This window comes from Mastomys coucha, unplaced genomic scaffold (genome assembly GCF_008632895.1).
Source record: "Mastomys coucha isolate ucsf_1 unplaced genomic scaffold, UCSF_Mcou_1 pScaffold22, whole genome shotgun sequence".
In the NCBI taxonomy this organism is placed as follows: domain Eukaryota; kingdom Metazoa; phylum Chordata; class Mammalia; order Rodentia; family Muridae; genus Mastomys; species Mastomys coucha.
In genome coordinates, this window is record NW_022196905.1 from 225,945,296 (window position 1) to 225,961,277 (window position 15,982).

General features: G+C 43.6%; 1 protein-coding gene across 2 annotated transcripts in view; it reads left to right on the top strand.

Annotated features, from left to right (window-relative positions):
• CUNH16orf78 (chromosome unknown C16orf78 homolog) overlaps positions 1-13,962 on the top strand; it is a 23,245-nt gene extending 9,283 nt beyond the window's left edge. For both annotated transcript variants that reach the window (XM_031340747.1, XM_031340748.1), the window contains exons 4-6: positions 9,359-9,394; positions 10,625-10,877; positions 13,491-13,962. In XM_031340747.1, the coding sequence (XP_031196607.1) occupies positions 9,359-9,394; positions 10,625-10,877; positions 13,491-13,638 (437 nt within the window). In that variant the 3' untranslated portion in view covers positions 13,639-13,962. The remainder of the gene's footprint in view (positions 1-9,358; positions 9,395-10,624; positions 10,878-13,490) is intronic.
• Positions 13,963-15,982: the final 2,020 nt, after the last annotated feature.

The following is a 15,982-nucleotide window of genomic DNA, read 5'->3' on the forward strand; positions in this document are numbered from 1 at the left end:
GCTTGAAAGCAACAAAAAAGTCACTTTTCACACACAGCAAGCTTCCAGAAAACTGAATTTCCAAGTGGAAATGCTGTAGATCAGGACACAGGTAAATGACATATTCAACATTTTGAAATGTTTGGGACACTGAAAGAAGGGACATTGACACCCCCAAATACTAACCAAGTGAAAGCTGTGCTTTAGAAATGGAAGAGACAAGCAGACATGGTGGCACATGCCTGTAGTCCCAGCACTCAGGGGCTGAACATGCAGAGTCACAAGTCAAGGCCAGCCTAGACTACATGAGACCCTGACTCAGAGAAAAGGGGGCGGGGGGCAGTCAGTATTTTCTCAAACAGGCAAAATTGGAAAGAGTTTATCTGTATTACAACTAGAGAGTGTTTCTCAACAGAACTAAGAGGCTATGTATTAACAACACTCAAACTAATGCATGTAACACTTTCCCTGGTAACAGTAACTATAGTCAAATTCAGAAATCTGTGGCATTGTAATGCTTGTAATTTAATATAATGGTTCTATATAAATCATATCCAAAAGTAAACACATCTTTTCGATTTAATTATGCACACTTGTGTGGTGTGTAGTTTATATGTGAGTGTGTGCCGATGAGTAAAGCTTCCTGAAGAGGCCAGTGTTAGATCCTCTGGAGTTGGCATTACAGGTACTTGTGAGCCACCTGATTTTGGGTTCCTGGAACCAAGCCTTGGTCCTCTGCAAGAACAGCATGTGCTCTTAATTACTAGGCATGTCCATATCCCCAAAATCAAACACCTTAAAAGTTATAACTATGAGATATATCTAGGAAAGGCAAACATTTTTAAATATTTTGTTTTTTATAATTCACTGTATAATATTGGTACACATTTACACTAATCATGGAACTTACCAAATTATTGCGAGAGTACATTGTGAGTCATATATTTGTTATCTTGTGTGTCCACTAGCAAATTTTATGAGCTATTTATAATTATAACTGGGTTTGTTACTTTCCCCCAAAGGGTAATAAAGTTCAATATATTTAGAAAAAACTATAACCGTACTGCTTTGTTAATGGATACTCAAGATTAAAAATTTTAAATTGTGGGCTTGGTGGGGTGGTAGTTCAGTGGTAGAGGCCTTGCCTAGAACAGGAGGCCAAAGATCAATGCCCAGCACCAGAAACGTAAGCCATTTCTATGCCTTCAAGACTAACTGCTTTGAGCTTAAAATAGGACATTGTAATTGTCACATGATTCGAGTAAGCCTCATGGTAACCACGGAAGAAAAACCTGCAGTAGATATGCAAGATATTAAGAGAACAGGGTCAAAACTCCATTGCAAGATGTCATCAACACACAAGGGAGCGGGGAGGGGGAGAGAAACAAAAGGCATGCAGGCCGTGGAGACAAAGTAGCAACAGTAAATCCTTGTCTTTAAATGCAAAAGGAAAGTCTCCCCAATCCATTTGTGTTGCTGTAACAATTCTGTGCGTTGGCTAAGAGAAAGGCTTATTTACTTCACTTTGGAGAATACAAAGCGCAAGGATATGCTGCGGCAGCACCTGCCAAGGACTTTTGTGCTGTGTCATAGGTAGTTGAAGGTGAAAGGCAGCTGGTGTGTTCAGGAAAGGAAGTGTGGAGAATGGACTCACCACATGACAACATGCTCTCCGGGCAATATTAATCAGGCAGCTCCCCGACAATCCACTTTTCCAACACCACCACTCAATCGAGGATTAAATTTCCAACATGTGAGTTTGAGAAGTACATGTAAAGTATAGCATTTGCTAATCCAAATAGAATAGCTGGAAAGCTTTAAAAAAAAATCTAGCTATGCTAACCACAGAGACTCGTTTGAACTTTTAAAAGCATACATGGGCTGAAAGTAAAGGGCTGGAAGAAAGACACTGTGTAAATGGGAAAGGCAGGAGGTGGCTGGACTGGCGTCAGATGAAATAGACCATGAAGGTTATTATACAGCAGTGAAGAGGTCAATTCGTCAGAAGACCCAACAGTTGTAAATATCTATGCATCCAACCTTGGATCACCTGAATAGATAAAACAAATGTTAACGGCACTGAAAGCAGAAATAAATAGCAAGGCAATAATAGTAGCGGATTCAATAACCTAGAGAAGGGGAAATGATACATCATCTGGACAGAAAATCAATAGGGGAAACAGCAGATTGGAAAAACACAAGACCAATGGACCTAACAGATGCACACAGAGCATCCTTCTGTCTAACAGCAGCTGCTGTGCATGCTTCTCAAGCGGGATGGGTGCCCTCCAGGAGAGAGCACACATTAGGCCTCGGATTCATGAAAATGTCTTCTCTGCACATTTAACCAGACTCAAAGGAAAGTGGTAAATAGTACTCTTCTGAACAACCAGGCTATCCCAGAAGTCCAAACGTACATAGTATGAACCTGGAGACATGAGGAAGAAAGCCCCGCACACTAGCACCGAGGGTGGCCTACAACTGCATCCATGGTGTCCAAGACTACGGTGCTGCCCTACAAAAATAGTAAATTGCAAGTAAATAAAAAAATAATTTAAAACTGTAAGCTCACATTAACAGAACAAAGTAAATAATAAAAATAGTTATCATATAGACTCTCAGACAATAAAACGGCCAATGAAACTAACAGTTGGTGTTTCAAAGAGGTGGCCAATTAATAAATGTCTAGCTAGACCAGCCAAAAAAAAGTGACTTTGTAAATAAAAAGATTACATTGCAGATGCCACAGAAAAGCAAAGGAATTGTTATAACTGACTACATAGCAATAAGTCACTGCCTGACAGAAAGACATCCCTAGAAAAACAAAACCTGTCAAAATCGAATCATAAGGAATCAAACCAATAGAAAGATTAAATCAATGATCAATAATCAAAACCTGTCAATTAAAAGCCCAAGGCCTAATGGCTTCATGGGATCCCTATCAAATGTTTAGATGAGACTCAACACCAATCCCTCTCAAGCTTTTCTAAGCCACCGAAGAGCAGAGAATATTCCCAAGCCTATTTACAAGGGACCTCTGTTTCCTGATACCAAAGTCAGATTTAGAAAGACAGCAGGAAAAGGAACATCACAGGCCAGTACCCATGATTGCAGGTGAACCTAGCTAAATCTAGCACACACTGGAATGACTGCCACAGTGACCAAGCACAAGCCACCTCCAACATGTAAGGAAGGATGCTCAACACACAAAAATCCACACAGTGTGTGCTGCACTAACAGAAAGAGCAGAAATCAGGTCAAAGGTTTTTGTCCAGGTTCAACATCATTTCATGACACAGGCTCAATAAATCACAGGAAATTCACCTCAACAGAGCGGACACCACACATGGCAAGCCCACAGCTGACATCACACTCACTGTGAAACCCTGAGATGAAGAACTAGGCAAGGGTGCCCACTAGCCCTTTCGGTTCACCATGACACTGGACACCCTGACCAGAACAATTAGTCGAGAAAAAGTACAAGAGACCAAAACCAGAGAGGACAAAAGAAAATCATCTGTTTTTACATGTCATAGTCACAAAGCTTTAAAAACTTCAAAACAAACAAAACACAACCGAATTAATGAGCAAATTAAAGTTAAACAGATTAGAATTGATTTTGTTTCTGTTTTACTGGCATGCATTCATCACCCATAGCAATAGATTTCATAACACATTGTCAACTGTATCGTGTGTATTCTGACCTCATTCACCCTTGCTAATTTTTTTCCCAGATAATTTGACATCATCTTTCATTCTTGACTAAACATTAATGAATTTATGTACACACACATACAAAATTTAACATCTACATGAAAGAAAACACTATTGTATTTTTCAGTCTGACTTATTTCACTTAATATGACATTGCATTTCTTAACAAAAGCTGAAAAGGAAATTTTTTTAAATGATTTTATTCTCTTGTGTGTGTGTGTGTGTGTGTGTTGCTCAGAGAAGCCAAAAGAGGGCATAAGATGACCCTGGAGTTGATGTTACAGGCAGTTGTAAGCCGCCTGATGTGGGTGCTGTGAACCAAACTGTAAGAGCAGCAAGAACTCTTACCCTCTGAGCCATCTCCCCAGCCCCTGAAAAGAAACGTTCCAAGACTAACATCTATAATGGCATCTAAACAATAAAATACTTAGAGGGTAAGAGACAGACGCTTCAAAAACCATAGGACAGTGCTGAAGCCACAGATGAATGACAAGGGACCTTGGTTCACAGATTGGAAAAATGCTCTCAGATTTTCTACATTATCCAACATAGTCTACAGAGTCAATATAAGTTCTGACAAAATTCCTATTGGATTTTCACAAAGAAATAGTAAGAAAGAAAAAAAAAGTCAGAGGCATCAGATTTTCTGATCTCAAACTATTCTCTAAAGCTGTAGCAATCAAAGCAGTGTGGCCCATTCACCAAAAATTAAATTAAATTCTTTCACTGTTAATTTTCTCGGGTATTTACACAGTGACAGAAAGACTAAATAATGTCCAAGCATACAGTGAACTCATGGACAACAACAAAAGCCAAAATGTTTTTAAATATAGGTAAATAATCAGCAAACATGTTTTCGCAAAGATGATAGATACGTAGATATACATCAAGCTCCTAAGAGCAGGCTCAGAACCATTAGTCATCAGGGAAGGCAAGCCAAATTCACCAAGAATATCGCCTCATACCTATCAAGAGCTGTGATAGCTGTTCTTAGTTGTCAACGTGACTACATCTGGAATTAACTAAAATCAAAATGGCTGGGCACACCTGTGCCAGCTTTTTTGCTTACCATTTGAAGTTAGAAGACCTACTTCTCATCTGGAACTTTGAGGTGAGAACATATACTTTTAATCCAGATCTTTTGGGGTGAGATCCACCTTTTATCTGGGTCACACCTTCTGCCAGCAGCCTATATAAAAGACACAGACAAAGGAAGGTTTTGACCTCTGCCTGTTTGTTCTCAAGTTTGCTAGCAAGTCCATTCCTTCACCAGCATTAGAGCCTTAGAGCCGACTTCTTCAGGATTTTGAAGTATACTGAAAGCCAACTGAGACATCCAACCTCATTAACTGAATTACTGGATGCTTGAACCTTCCATCGGTAAACAAGCATTTTTGGATTTGCTAGACCACAGACTGTAAGCTATTCTTATATATATAAGCACATATATATAAAAAAAGATTTATATGCATATATGTTTATATAATATATATGTTTATATACCCATATATGTGTATCTATATTATAGTATATATTACATGTATTTATAATATATATCTATTTTAATATTATGTAGTATGGGCATATACATAATGTACTTACATATATATTATAATGTATCTGTGCATAATATATCTATATATTACAATATATAAACAAGATTTATGGGCTGGAGAGATGGCTTAGTGGTTAAGAGCACTGACTGCTCTTCCAGAAGTCCTGAGTTCAATTCCCAGCCACCACATGGTGGCTCACAACCATCTATAATGAGATCTGATGCCCTCTTCTGGTGTGTCTGAAGACAGCAACAGTGTACTCAAATAAATTAAATAAATAAATCTTTTAAAAAATAAAAAAATAAAAAGATTTATTAGAATAATAAATTCTATTTATAAAATATATTATAACATATAGATTAGAGAGAGAGACACTCATTCCATACGTTCTATTCCTCTAGAGAATGCTAATACAGTAGCCAAAGCCACAGAGGGTATTATCTTGTGCCTCACAGGATGGCCAGAATCAAAAGACAAGCAAGAGCAAGTATCAGTAAGGATGTGAAGAGAAGAGAGCTTCATGCTGTTGGTGATATTGCACTCTGGTAGAGAATTTTGGAAAACATAAAATTTCTTTTTAAAATTAAAAAGGAATTGCCATATTATCTGATGAGCCCACTCATGAGACATAGCCAGGGGACACCAATGGAGCTTTGCCTTAAAGGCAGCTCTAGCCACAGAAGCCAAGAAACGAAAACAGCCTTAATGGCATTGATTGATGAGTGTACACACAATGGAATGCTAGACAGGCATGAAACATAAGTAACTTCTGTATTAAAGTCATGGAAGAACTGAGAGAGCTTTGGACTAAGTGAAAGGTCGGAGAAAGGCAAGTGTTATGTGTGTATGTGTATCTAAGTGCTTCAGCTTCTAGAAATAGGAGAATGGTGGTTTTCTGAGGGCCTCGAATGTCAAAACGGGGACATTTACGTCAAAGGTATAGATGTTCGGTTCAAGGTAAAGTCCTGAGACCTCCACACACAGCAGAGTGGCAAGCTGAGGAAGACAAGAAGCAAGCTCGCTTCAGCACAACTTAGTAGCAGGTACTTATTCAAACTTCAGGAGGCTGACCCTGAGCGTTTATTTTAGGAATATTTAAGCACAGCACAATTTGGTAAAACTATTCTGCATATAATTAACTCAATCCCAAATGCACAACAAAGCACACACGAATCTTCTTGGGGAGTAAAATAAGCTAAATCTACATCAGATATGATGACACAAAATTCTCTGTAAAGTCCATGAAGATGGGTTCTATAGATTGAAGGAGGAAATATATGATAAGGGTCTGGGGGATAAGTGCTGGAAAGGTCTCCAGACACACAGATAATGCAAAGGTCACCAGGCTAGAAAGGGGTCCACTGCGGCTTTCTGGGTAGATAGCAGATACTGCATTCCTTCCCTAGAACGGACAACCCTCGGTGCCTGGCATTCCAGGTTCCCCTAATGCTTGTGTGAGCACAAAGACCTCCATGTTCCCCTCCACTTGAGATCTAACACAATGGAGTGATAGTGTAGCTAGCAGCCCTGCATGACACGTTTAAACTTGTTACACCATTGTGAAAAACACAGCATTACACGCTTCAAACTTGCTAAGAGAATTGAGCTTAACCAGCTACACAGGGAGTGTAACCATGCTGTTGGGTGCCTTAATGTGATGGCTTTAGTCGTATCCCAATCCACAAGTACATCAAATTGTCACCATATGCACTTTAAATACAAGCAAGGTTATTCGTCAATTATATCTCAACTACGCTATGAAAAGTACACCGCATTACATGAACACATTAGTATTGCTGATGTGGCTGGGTTTGCAAACTGCCATTTCAGGCATTTGTTTCTATCAGATTTTTGTCCCTGACTTCTCTCTTTTCTTCTACCCCTGTGGGTGATTTTGTTCCTGTCTCAACTTTCTTGGTTTGTCATCTATAACCCTGTCACACTGGCCTGAGCCTGCAACCTCACTTCTCATAGTCTCCTCCTGCCAGTGTAAGGAATCTACAAGATGTTTCCATTCCTTACCCCTTCGTACTGTGCTGTCAGCCCCATAGCTCTCATGTGTTACCAGTTCACAATGCACCATTGGGATTACACACACACACACACACACACACACACACACAAGCATATGCATGCATTCCAAGTGTTGTTCATTCCTTCGGAAGATCACAATTCTGTCTGGAGTCATCTCCCTTCCCTTGAGCTTTTCTTTTAACATATCTGAAGAAGAGTGCTTACCCTTGCAGCTTTTGTGCATCCGAAGAAGTTTTTATTTCACCTTCATGCTGTCCTGGCTGGGGGTCTTTCTTGTCTCGGGTCTCTACCAGCCCCTCCCCCTGCTGGACTCAAGTTGCCAGTGGGAGTCTGGAAGCTGGATCTGCCCTCTGGAAGCTGGATCTGCCCTCTGGAAGCTGGATCTGCCCTCTGGATCCTGATACACTTCAGTCCTAGGTGTTCTTTCAAGGTCTCCCTCTAAGGCGTTCCCCAGTGATGGGTCTCAGTGTCATTTGCTTTGTATTTTATAAACTTGTGTTTGAGGCTTGTGGGGCTTCTTGGTTTCTGTTTTTTATCAATTTTGCACAATTTTAGCCATTATTACATTTTCTTAGTCCCTCACTCTCTTCTCTGTCTTACAGACACTCTAAGCACATGTTGAAGTCCCTCAGGTCACTAATTTCATCTTTTAGCCTTCTCTCTCCGTGAGTCACTTTGTGTCATCTCTGTGGCTATGCCCCCAAGCCTCTTGTCTTTGCAATGCCCAGTCTACTATTACTCCCATACAGTTTCATTTCGAACATTGTCATTTCCATCATTAGAACTTCACTTTGAGTCACTTTGAATCCTCTGTGCCCCCACCCACTAGCATGCTCATGTCTTGGCGAACATAATGGTGTATTTAAATAGACATTTCTAGACTTCGGGGTGTGGCTTAACTAGTAGGGGACTTGCCTACCATACACAGTGTCTTGTGTTCAATCCCCAGAACCACCACATAGAACCAAGCATGATAGAACACATGTGTAATCCCAAGACTGGAGAGGTAGGGACAGGAAGATCAGAAATCTAAGGTTATCCTCTACATAGCATCAAGTCTATCCTAGGGTATGTGAGACTCCCTCTCTCAAATGTAGGTACATTCTTACTCTGATCTACCATTTCTACCGCTATGCTCCATTCTTTCCTGCACTGGCTGATCAGCACTGAGCTAAGAGGGGCTTTTCATCCATCTCCAACAGTCTATAGAGACATCTCCTGCTGCTGCCTTGTTTTTCTTACATGGCCCACTCTTACTCAACTTTGGGGCATTCTCACTGTGTTAAACTAAATAGATGTACCTGCTGCAAGCTGGGACAGTCATGGGGCTTACATCTTTTCTTTCTTTGCATCATGCTACCTGTTGTCCAAGGTCTCAATGCTATGATCTCTCACAATGTCCAGGTTTCCTTTTAATTGTGTTGGAGGGCAGGCCCCCACTTTCTGTTATCCAGCCTTGGCTGAAAGCAAATCTCCATTGACTTTTCCAGAAGAGAAGCCTGCTTGAAATACAACAGAAAGCTACTGAAAGATTTAAGAAGGGAATTACAAAATTGGATTTGAATTTTAGTATGGTCACCCTGGTTAGAGAAACCCCCTAGAAAAACATAAATCATATTCCATGACAGACACCCCAGTGAAGTCCAAATACTAGCAACAAGAGGCTTCTAGCAGCCATTCTCCTTGGGCGCCTATATGTACTCTGCAGCTCTCGAGGCCAAGGGTGGACTTTCCAATGGCAAAGGCTAAGAATGATGGCCTTTGTCAGCATGAATAGTCATCTCAAGTCCCAAATGTGGCCCACTAAAAACCTAACTTATCTGTTCAGTGATACACCAGAAACGGGGATCATTTTTTCCCCAAAAGAATGGGCAGGAAAGGCTTCAGGAAAAGGCACCTGGGTTCACACCATGGGCTCTCCATGAATTAGAAACGGGATCTCAGCTACATGACCTTTAGCTTGCTCACTAGCTAAGTGTATATGATATGGTTGTGAAGCTAGAGTGACCCCCCCCCCCAAGAAAGCCCTTGAATTGCCGTAACCTCTAATAGTGTTGTTGTTCTTTCCACTGTAGGTTCACCTGGATCCAGAAGAACATCAGAGGGCACAGGAAAGTATATGTTGTTGCTTTAAAATCCCTGATTTTTCAGAGGACACTCTTGACATATGTTCCTCCCTGGAACATAGCACTAACCTCACCAGGCACACGCAGACACAGCTGAGGCCACCAATCCAGCCACCTTGTCAGGGACCAGCCACAGGCCAGAACACCAGATGGGGCATGAAGTGTTCTAAGGCTCCTTTGTATCTATCTGAGACCTTGGGCAAGTCAAGTCACTCTCTATCCAATCCACTGACCCTCTCAGGGAGTCTGGACCCATGGGATATAAGGCTATCCTGAGAAGATTCCTGAATGTTGTAAAACACGAAAGCTTACAGGGAAGCTTGTGAGGAAAAAAGAGTCAGCCTGAGATGCTAAGAGCTGTTTTAGATTACAGAGGAAAGCCCGCAATTCATAAGCCTCACACACACACACACACACACACACACACACACACACACACACACACACACACATACCAGCATCAGAGTAACTGGTATCTGCACGTTTGGAAATGTTTAAGATGCACAGTCATACACATCTCTGTCTGTAGATTTCCTACAGACACAAAGGAAAGCAATTCTATCAATTAGGAAATAGTGGATTTCAAAGTAAGAATTCAGATGCATCCTTAAAACTAAATGATTAAAAAAAATTAAAAAGGCTAAGAAAATGCAAATGAGATGAGGTAGCACAGGGTAGAAAGAAATGTAGAAGAAGCAGAGATAGATATTCTTAAATGTTAAAGAATCAGTGAGAACCTAACCAAGAAAAGCAAAGGCATCCCACCTTTGGCTTCATGTTTGGCTTGTGTTAGGCATTTCCCAGCTTCACTGCCTATGCAACTATGTTCTGTTCCTCTGACCGAGTGCGCCATCTGCAATGGGTCTCTATCATAAACTGCTGCCCTTTTAATCCCAGCTCAACTCTTACCTCCTCTGATCTCTTCTTCTGGGCTAATTCCCTTTAGATAACCTTCTATTGGGGGCGGGGAGGACAGAAAAGATTGAAAGAAAAGAGCAAGAAGGAAGCTGAGCGGGAAGGCTATTGGGAAGGCTGGGAGAAGGAAGGCTAGCTGGGCTAAAGCTGAGAGCAGCCCTGCAGGAGATCTTGCCAAGGGCTCAGATCTGCTGTGAGGAGTCCATTCTTAGCTCCATCTTGTTCACTACTGCCACCTTTCCCTGCGCAACTCTCACCTCTGCCATGATCTAACTTCCCGTGGACATCTTCCAATTTCAGACATAGACATCAAGGATGTTATAGCCCTAGAAACCAACAGTCGGGTAACCTCCTTCCGAAGACAAAGCTCCGTAGATCCTGGACTTCAGGACAGTATGTTTGGCAGCCGCAGGGGAGGCCTCCTGAGAGAATGGGCAAACAAAGCTAACGACAACAACTATGAACGAAAGCTGAAGAGCCTCATGGAGAAGGGCATCGAGCCCAAGATGGAGAATGCCAAGATGCTGAAGCCAGAGGAGGTGCTGAGCTGCCGGTGAGCACCACTAGGCAGGCCAAGGACACCAGTGTGTGAATGCGTGCCTGGACATGAAAGGGGGCTAGCCCAGCCTTACCTAGCTTTAGCTGGCAAAGAATTGCTACAAGGCTAAAGCCCTGGGTTTCCCAGCAGTCTTTACTGTCAGAGGCTACAGGTAGCATAGGTACTTCTGTTAAAATTCCCCTGGTGGGCAGCCAGGTGGGGCTACCATTTTGAGCTCTGCCTTTGGAACGTCACATCTATTTGTTTCACAACAGAAGCTATAGAGATTTGTTAGAAGAAAAACACAGGTTGTCTGTGGCCTTTTTCTCACAAAGAAAACTGCCCTGAGTTCCTTCTCTCTGGTGAGCCTGGGCAACAGTGTCTATAGTGGTCACTCTTCTGTTGCTAGGCAGCCAACACCACCAAGGCGACTTAGATGACAAGGAGATTCTTTGGGCCTTTGATTCCAGAGGGATCGTTCCTTAGTGGTAGGGAAGAACCCTGGCAAGCTCAGAAGCAGCAAGCCTGGTGGTAGGAACAAGAAGCTGAGAGTTCATAGCTTCAAAAACAAGCAAACTAGAAGTAGGGTGAGGCTTTCCCAGAGTCCCTCCATCCCCTGAAGAATGCATTTCCTCCACTGAAACCACTCCCTCTTAGACCACCCCAAACAGTGCCATCAATTGAAGGACCTGGTATTCAAACAGCAGATCCTACAGTGGACATTTCTCACAGTGTCACTGTCCCCAGTGGCCTTCTGCTGTGTTTGGGGTTTAGATTCCCAAGACAACCATGAGCTGTCAACTTACAGTGTTCTTTTCTCACCACTGGAAGGGAACCTGGGGCCTTGCATGAGCCAGGCAATGTTTCACCACTGAGCCACAGCCCCACTTACCTCTTGCTTCTTCTCCATCTATGCATACCCTATATCCAGGTCCCCAATCTGAAAACATCCAAGGTCAGTGCCATCCTTAACTGCCAGGCAAAGTGAAAAACCTTCAGTTGAGGTATCAAGGCAACAGGATAGTGGGGTCACTCTTACCAACTGGCAGCAATATAACCATAGATGAAAGTTGGCCTCAGAGTCTAGTAACTAACCAATGCTCCCCATTGCTCCTGAAGACTAAGAGGTGAAGCAGGGATGGAGTCAATGAGAAGCAATACCCAATCAACCACACTTATAGCAACAACCAATGGTGTGGCTCTAATTAGGCTTGGCTCAGCAGTGGAGGCCTCTTTCCCTCCCAGAGCAGGAGCACTGAGACACATGACATCCATGATGTCACTGGGGAGGCATGTAAGGTCAAGGTGAAGATGGTGCAGTGGGGTCTTAAGGAAGCCACATGTGAAAACACTGGTCCACCACACCACCCTGGCACACTGTCCTGGGAGGGGAGGACTAGAGCCATAAGCAAAGGCAGTACCTAGCCCAGGAGCCCACAGGTACAGGTACAGGCATGAGAGAAAGCCTGATGGCAACACAGCTCCTCCTCGTCACCTACAGCCAGAGGGTGGCTGGTAGCATCTGTCCTCTACAAAAGCTGGGCCCAAGAAGTCAACAGAGTAACACACTCTGTTATCCCGGCACTCAGGAGCTAAGGCAGGAGGATTTTGTGCTTGAGATCATCTGAGGTACATAATGAGATCCTGTCTCAATATAACTAGATAAATGAAGTAATTAAATATAGAGTTGACCCCAAGGTCAAGGTTGACAGTGGAATAAGGTACCCTGTCTGGACCCCACAGCACAGATGGGATCAATTTCACTCTTCAGCAGAAGGCAGAATTACAAGACTTTAGAAAACACTTTAAATCAATGGCCTTGTTGTCTAACTGTGTGTGTGTTATGGAAGGGCACATAGGCCCTGAAGCTCTGTGTATACACACTCGAGGGCCTCCAGCCTCGGCTCAGATCCCCTACCTACGGCAGTGAGCAGCACACCATGTTCCATCCTCTTACACACACCACATGCCACGTTAGCCACATCCTCTTTCTTCCTGATGCCATTCTAACAGAGCCTTCCAAAGATGATGGCCTATTCTGTACCTGGTTGTCACTCTGTGGATGGATCACCCCATTTCCCAGATGAACACCTGTCTTTCCATAGCATAGCTTCTCTTGCCTTCCATGGACTTTGTGCTGAGTGTCATGACTGAATCAATGGAAATTAGCCTGTTTTCTTTGGTGATGCCCAGGGTGATGCCTGGCAGGGTTGATTTCTAAGATTTATAGCACCATGAGTTCTATCACCTCTGCCACCTACAGGGTACCCCTCTTCAGGGACACATACAGAAGAGCCAAGCCAAGGTCTCTTGCCTAGCCTCCTGCTTAAAGCCAACCCCCTTGCCTCACCTAGTTCTTTATTTTTGCTACTTTGTTTTGGGGTTTTTTTGCTTGCTTGTTTGTTTGTTTGTTTTTGTTTTTAAGACAGGGTCTTCCCATGTAGTTCTGGCTGTCCTAGAATTTACTATGTAGACCAGGCTAGCCTCAAACTCACAGAGATGTGTCTCTGTTTTCCAGTAAGTTGGAATTAAAGATGTGGGCTACTACACCAAGCCCCAAACCAATCCCTTTTTAGTGAAAGTCAGGTCCCATGGCTCCCTGTCACCTCTCCCTACCTTCTCTTAAAGGTACCTGCGTTTATCCAAGAACAACATCAAGACCTTAATCAAGCTGTGCAAGGATGCAGGGATGGATGTGGACATCCACCCTCACATGGTGGAGGCCGAGATAGACGCAAAGAAGATATTCGGACAACGATTAAGTATAGCGCTCTAGCCCACTGCTCACTGGAGACTCATCCCATGGGGCTAAGCACCCTGCTGACTAACTTCTGTAGACCACATTAGGCGAATAAGTCGAATGCATCACACCAGCTGATGTCAGCTCTGTCCTCAGCTCTACTTTGCACCAACCCAGGAGGAAGCTTGCAGGGCACAGTGACATTTGCTTGTATTCCAGTACAGGTAGAGACGGGGCTCAAAGGTTCAAGTTCAATGTCAGCTTGGAACTGTATGAGGCCCTGTCTAAAACATCAAAATGGGGAGAGGGAGTACAAAGTTTTTGTTAATTGCTTCTTAGTAAAGTATTCTTCTTGAACAAGAAAATAGGGCTTCAAGTCCCCAGGGGGACTTCAGAGAGGAGAAAAGTTGAACAGCTGTCTGGAGACACATTAACACTCGGTGTATGGGGAACTGACCCTCATGTGTAGGCCTGACACTGGTGGCTGAAGTCCTCACTTGCAAGAACTGACTTCATGATAACTGCTCTCATTGTCCCAGCTGGCTCCCTCCATGCTCTAACTGTGCTTAGCCGTAGCTCACTGACACAATTCCTTAGTTAACCTCCAGATGTGCCCTTCCTTCTATGAACATTTTCTCCAAGGGGCCGGAGTGGTTGTCTCCTCTTCTTCCCCTCATGGGAACTCCAAACAGAAGCTTGCAGGCCTTGCCTCTGTCTTCTCTCACTTCTTCAAGTATAAGAGGCTGGTCCTTGCCACTGAAGATTCCAGGCTATGACAACAAGATTCTATTGACTATTTATCCTTTGCCTACCAAGTGTATGACATGGCTTTCTGGATTCTTCTTAGGGTCCACTAAGACCCCAGGTCCCACCCGCAGAGCTAGATCTAATTGTACAGAAACTCTATCCCACAAGTTCTGGGACATGTGTGCAACACAGTTACCAGGGGGAAATTAGTGTAGCCCACACTCTCAGGGAAGTATACAGGGTAGATAATCCCGAGACAGTGATTGGGATCCCACTGGTCCATCATCCCACCCATCCACCAATCCTCGGGGCTTATAGTCCCTATGACAGATGAGTAAGCAGATGGGAACCCTGGGCACAAAATGGAGTCAAATCCCTGGAGGGGAAAGGTTTCCTGGAAGAGAAGGCTACTTTACTGAAACACAAGAATGCCAGGATCTGTATGAGAGAGGGAAGAGTAGGTGGAGAGAACAGAACATGCAAGTGCTCAGAGGCTTGGACGATCCAGTAGTTGAGAAGCTGTAGTTAAGTCTGGATTGAGGGGACTGGGACAATAAGAGCAGCGAAAAGGAAATCCCAGGGGAGTGAGAGTCATAAGCTTTGCAGCTCTCCAGTGTGTACCCACTGTGTGTAGCCGCTCCAAGGCTGAGGACATGGTGTGAATGGGAGCAGGCATGCTCCTGCCTCTGTGTAACTTGAACTCTGGAGAGAGGAGAGACTGAAAATGCTCATCAGCAGAAATCCTGAGGGACCATAATCACAGGGAACTACAGAGATGGCCCCGCATCTGCGGTGGCAAGGGAAGAGACCAGGCCTGAAAGCCTCTGTCTGGAATTCCCATGGGGGAAAAAGAAACAACCCCTCTGGCCCCTTGGAGAAAATGTTCCTAGAAGGATGGGCACATCTGGAGGTTAACTAAGGAGTCGCATCAGTGATCTATGGCTATGTAACAACTGCCCCTAAGCATAGTTTAGAGCACCCACTTTCTACAAGCCTACAGGTCCACTGAGTCGAGGTGCTGTGAGTGGCTTTGGCAGACCTAGGCTCTATCCCTGTATCTGGGTGCAATTAGTGAGTCAGCTAAGGCAGGATGCTTCTAGAAAGTCCTGCTCAGGATGGCTGTTCTCTGGCCTAACAGACAAACCTGGGCTTGTGTTCATAGAATGTCTTTATCCTAAGAGGAAGCAAAGCCTTAAGAGGCTCAGAACTAGGATGTAAATTACATTATGTTCCAGTTCATGCTGGTCTATAGTGGCCAAAGCAAGTACCAAGGTCAGCTCAGATTCAAAGGTTGAGACTAGCCTGTATCCACAGAAGGAAAGATTCATAAAGTAACATTCCAAAGGCCCTGACTGGGTCAAGAGACCAGCCACTATTGCAATTAACAAGAATAGTTGGAGACTTAAACCAGGGCAATCATGTTGAGAGCAAATGAGGCAAAGCTGGGACAATCGGCATGAACCTAAAGGATATGCTTCTAGGAGTCACCCTGAGCCTGAGAGATTTGTTGGGCCACAGATTAGCTGAGGGAGAGCAGAGAGACCAGAGCAACTGAGTCTTTTGGGATCTGTTGAATGAGAATCACCCTCAGCCCCTACCCTGTGTCTCCCATGGTCAGTAAGGAACCAGACAG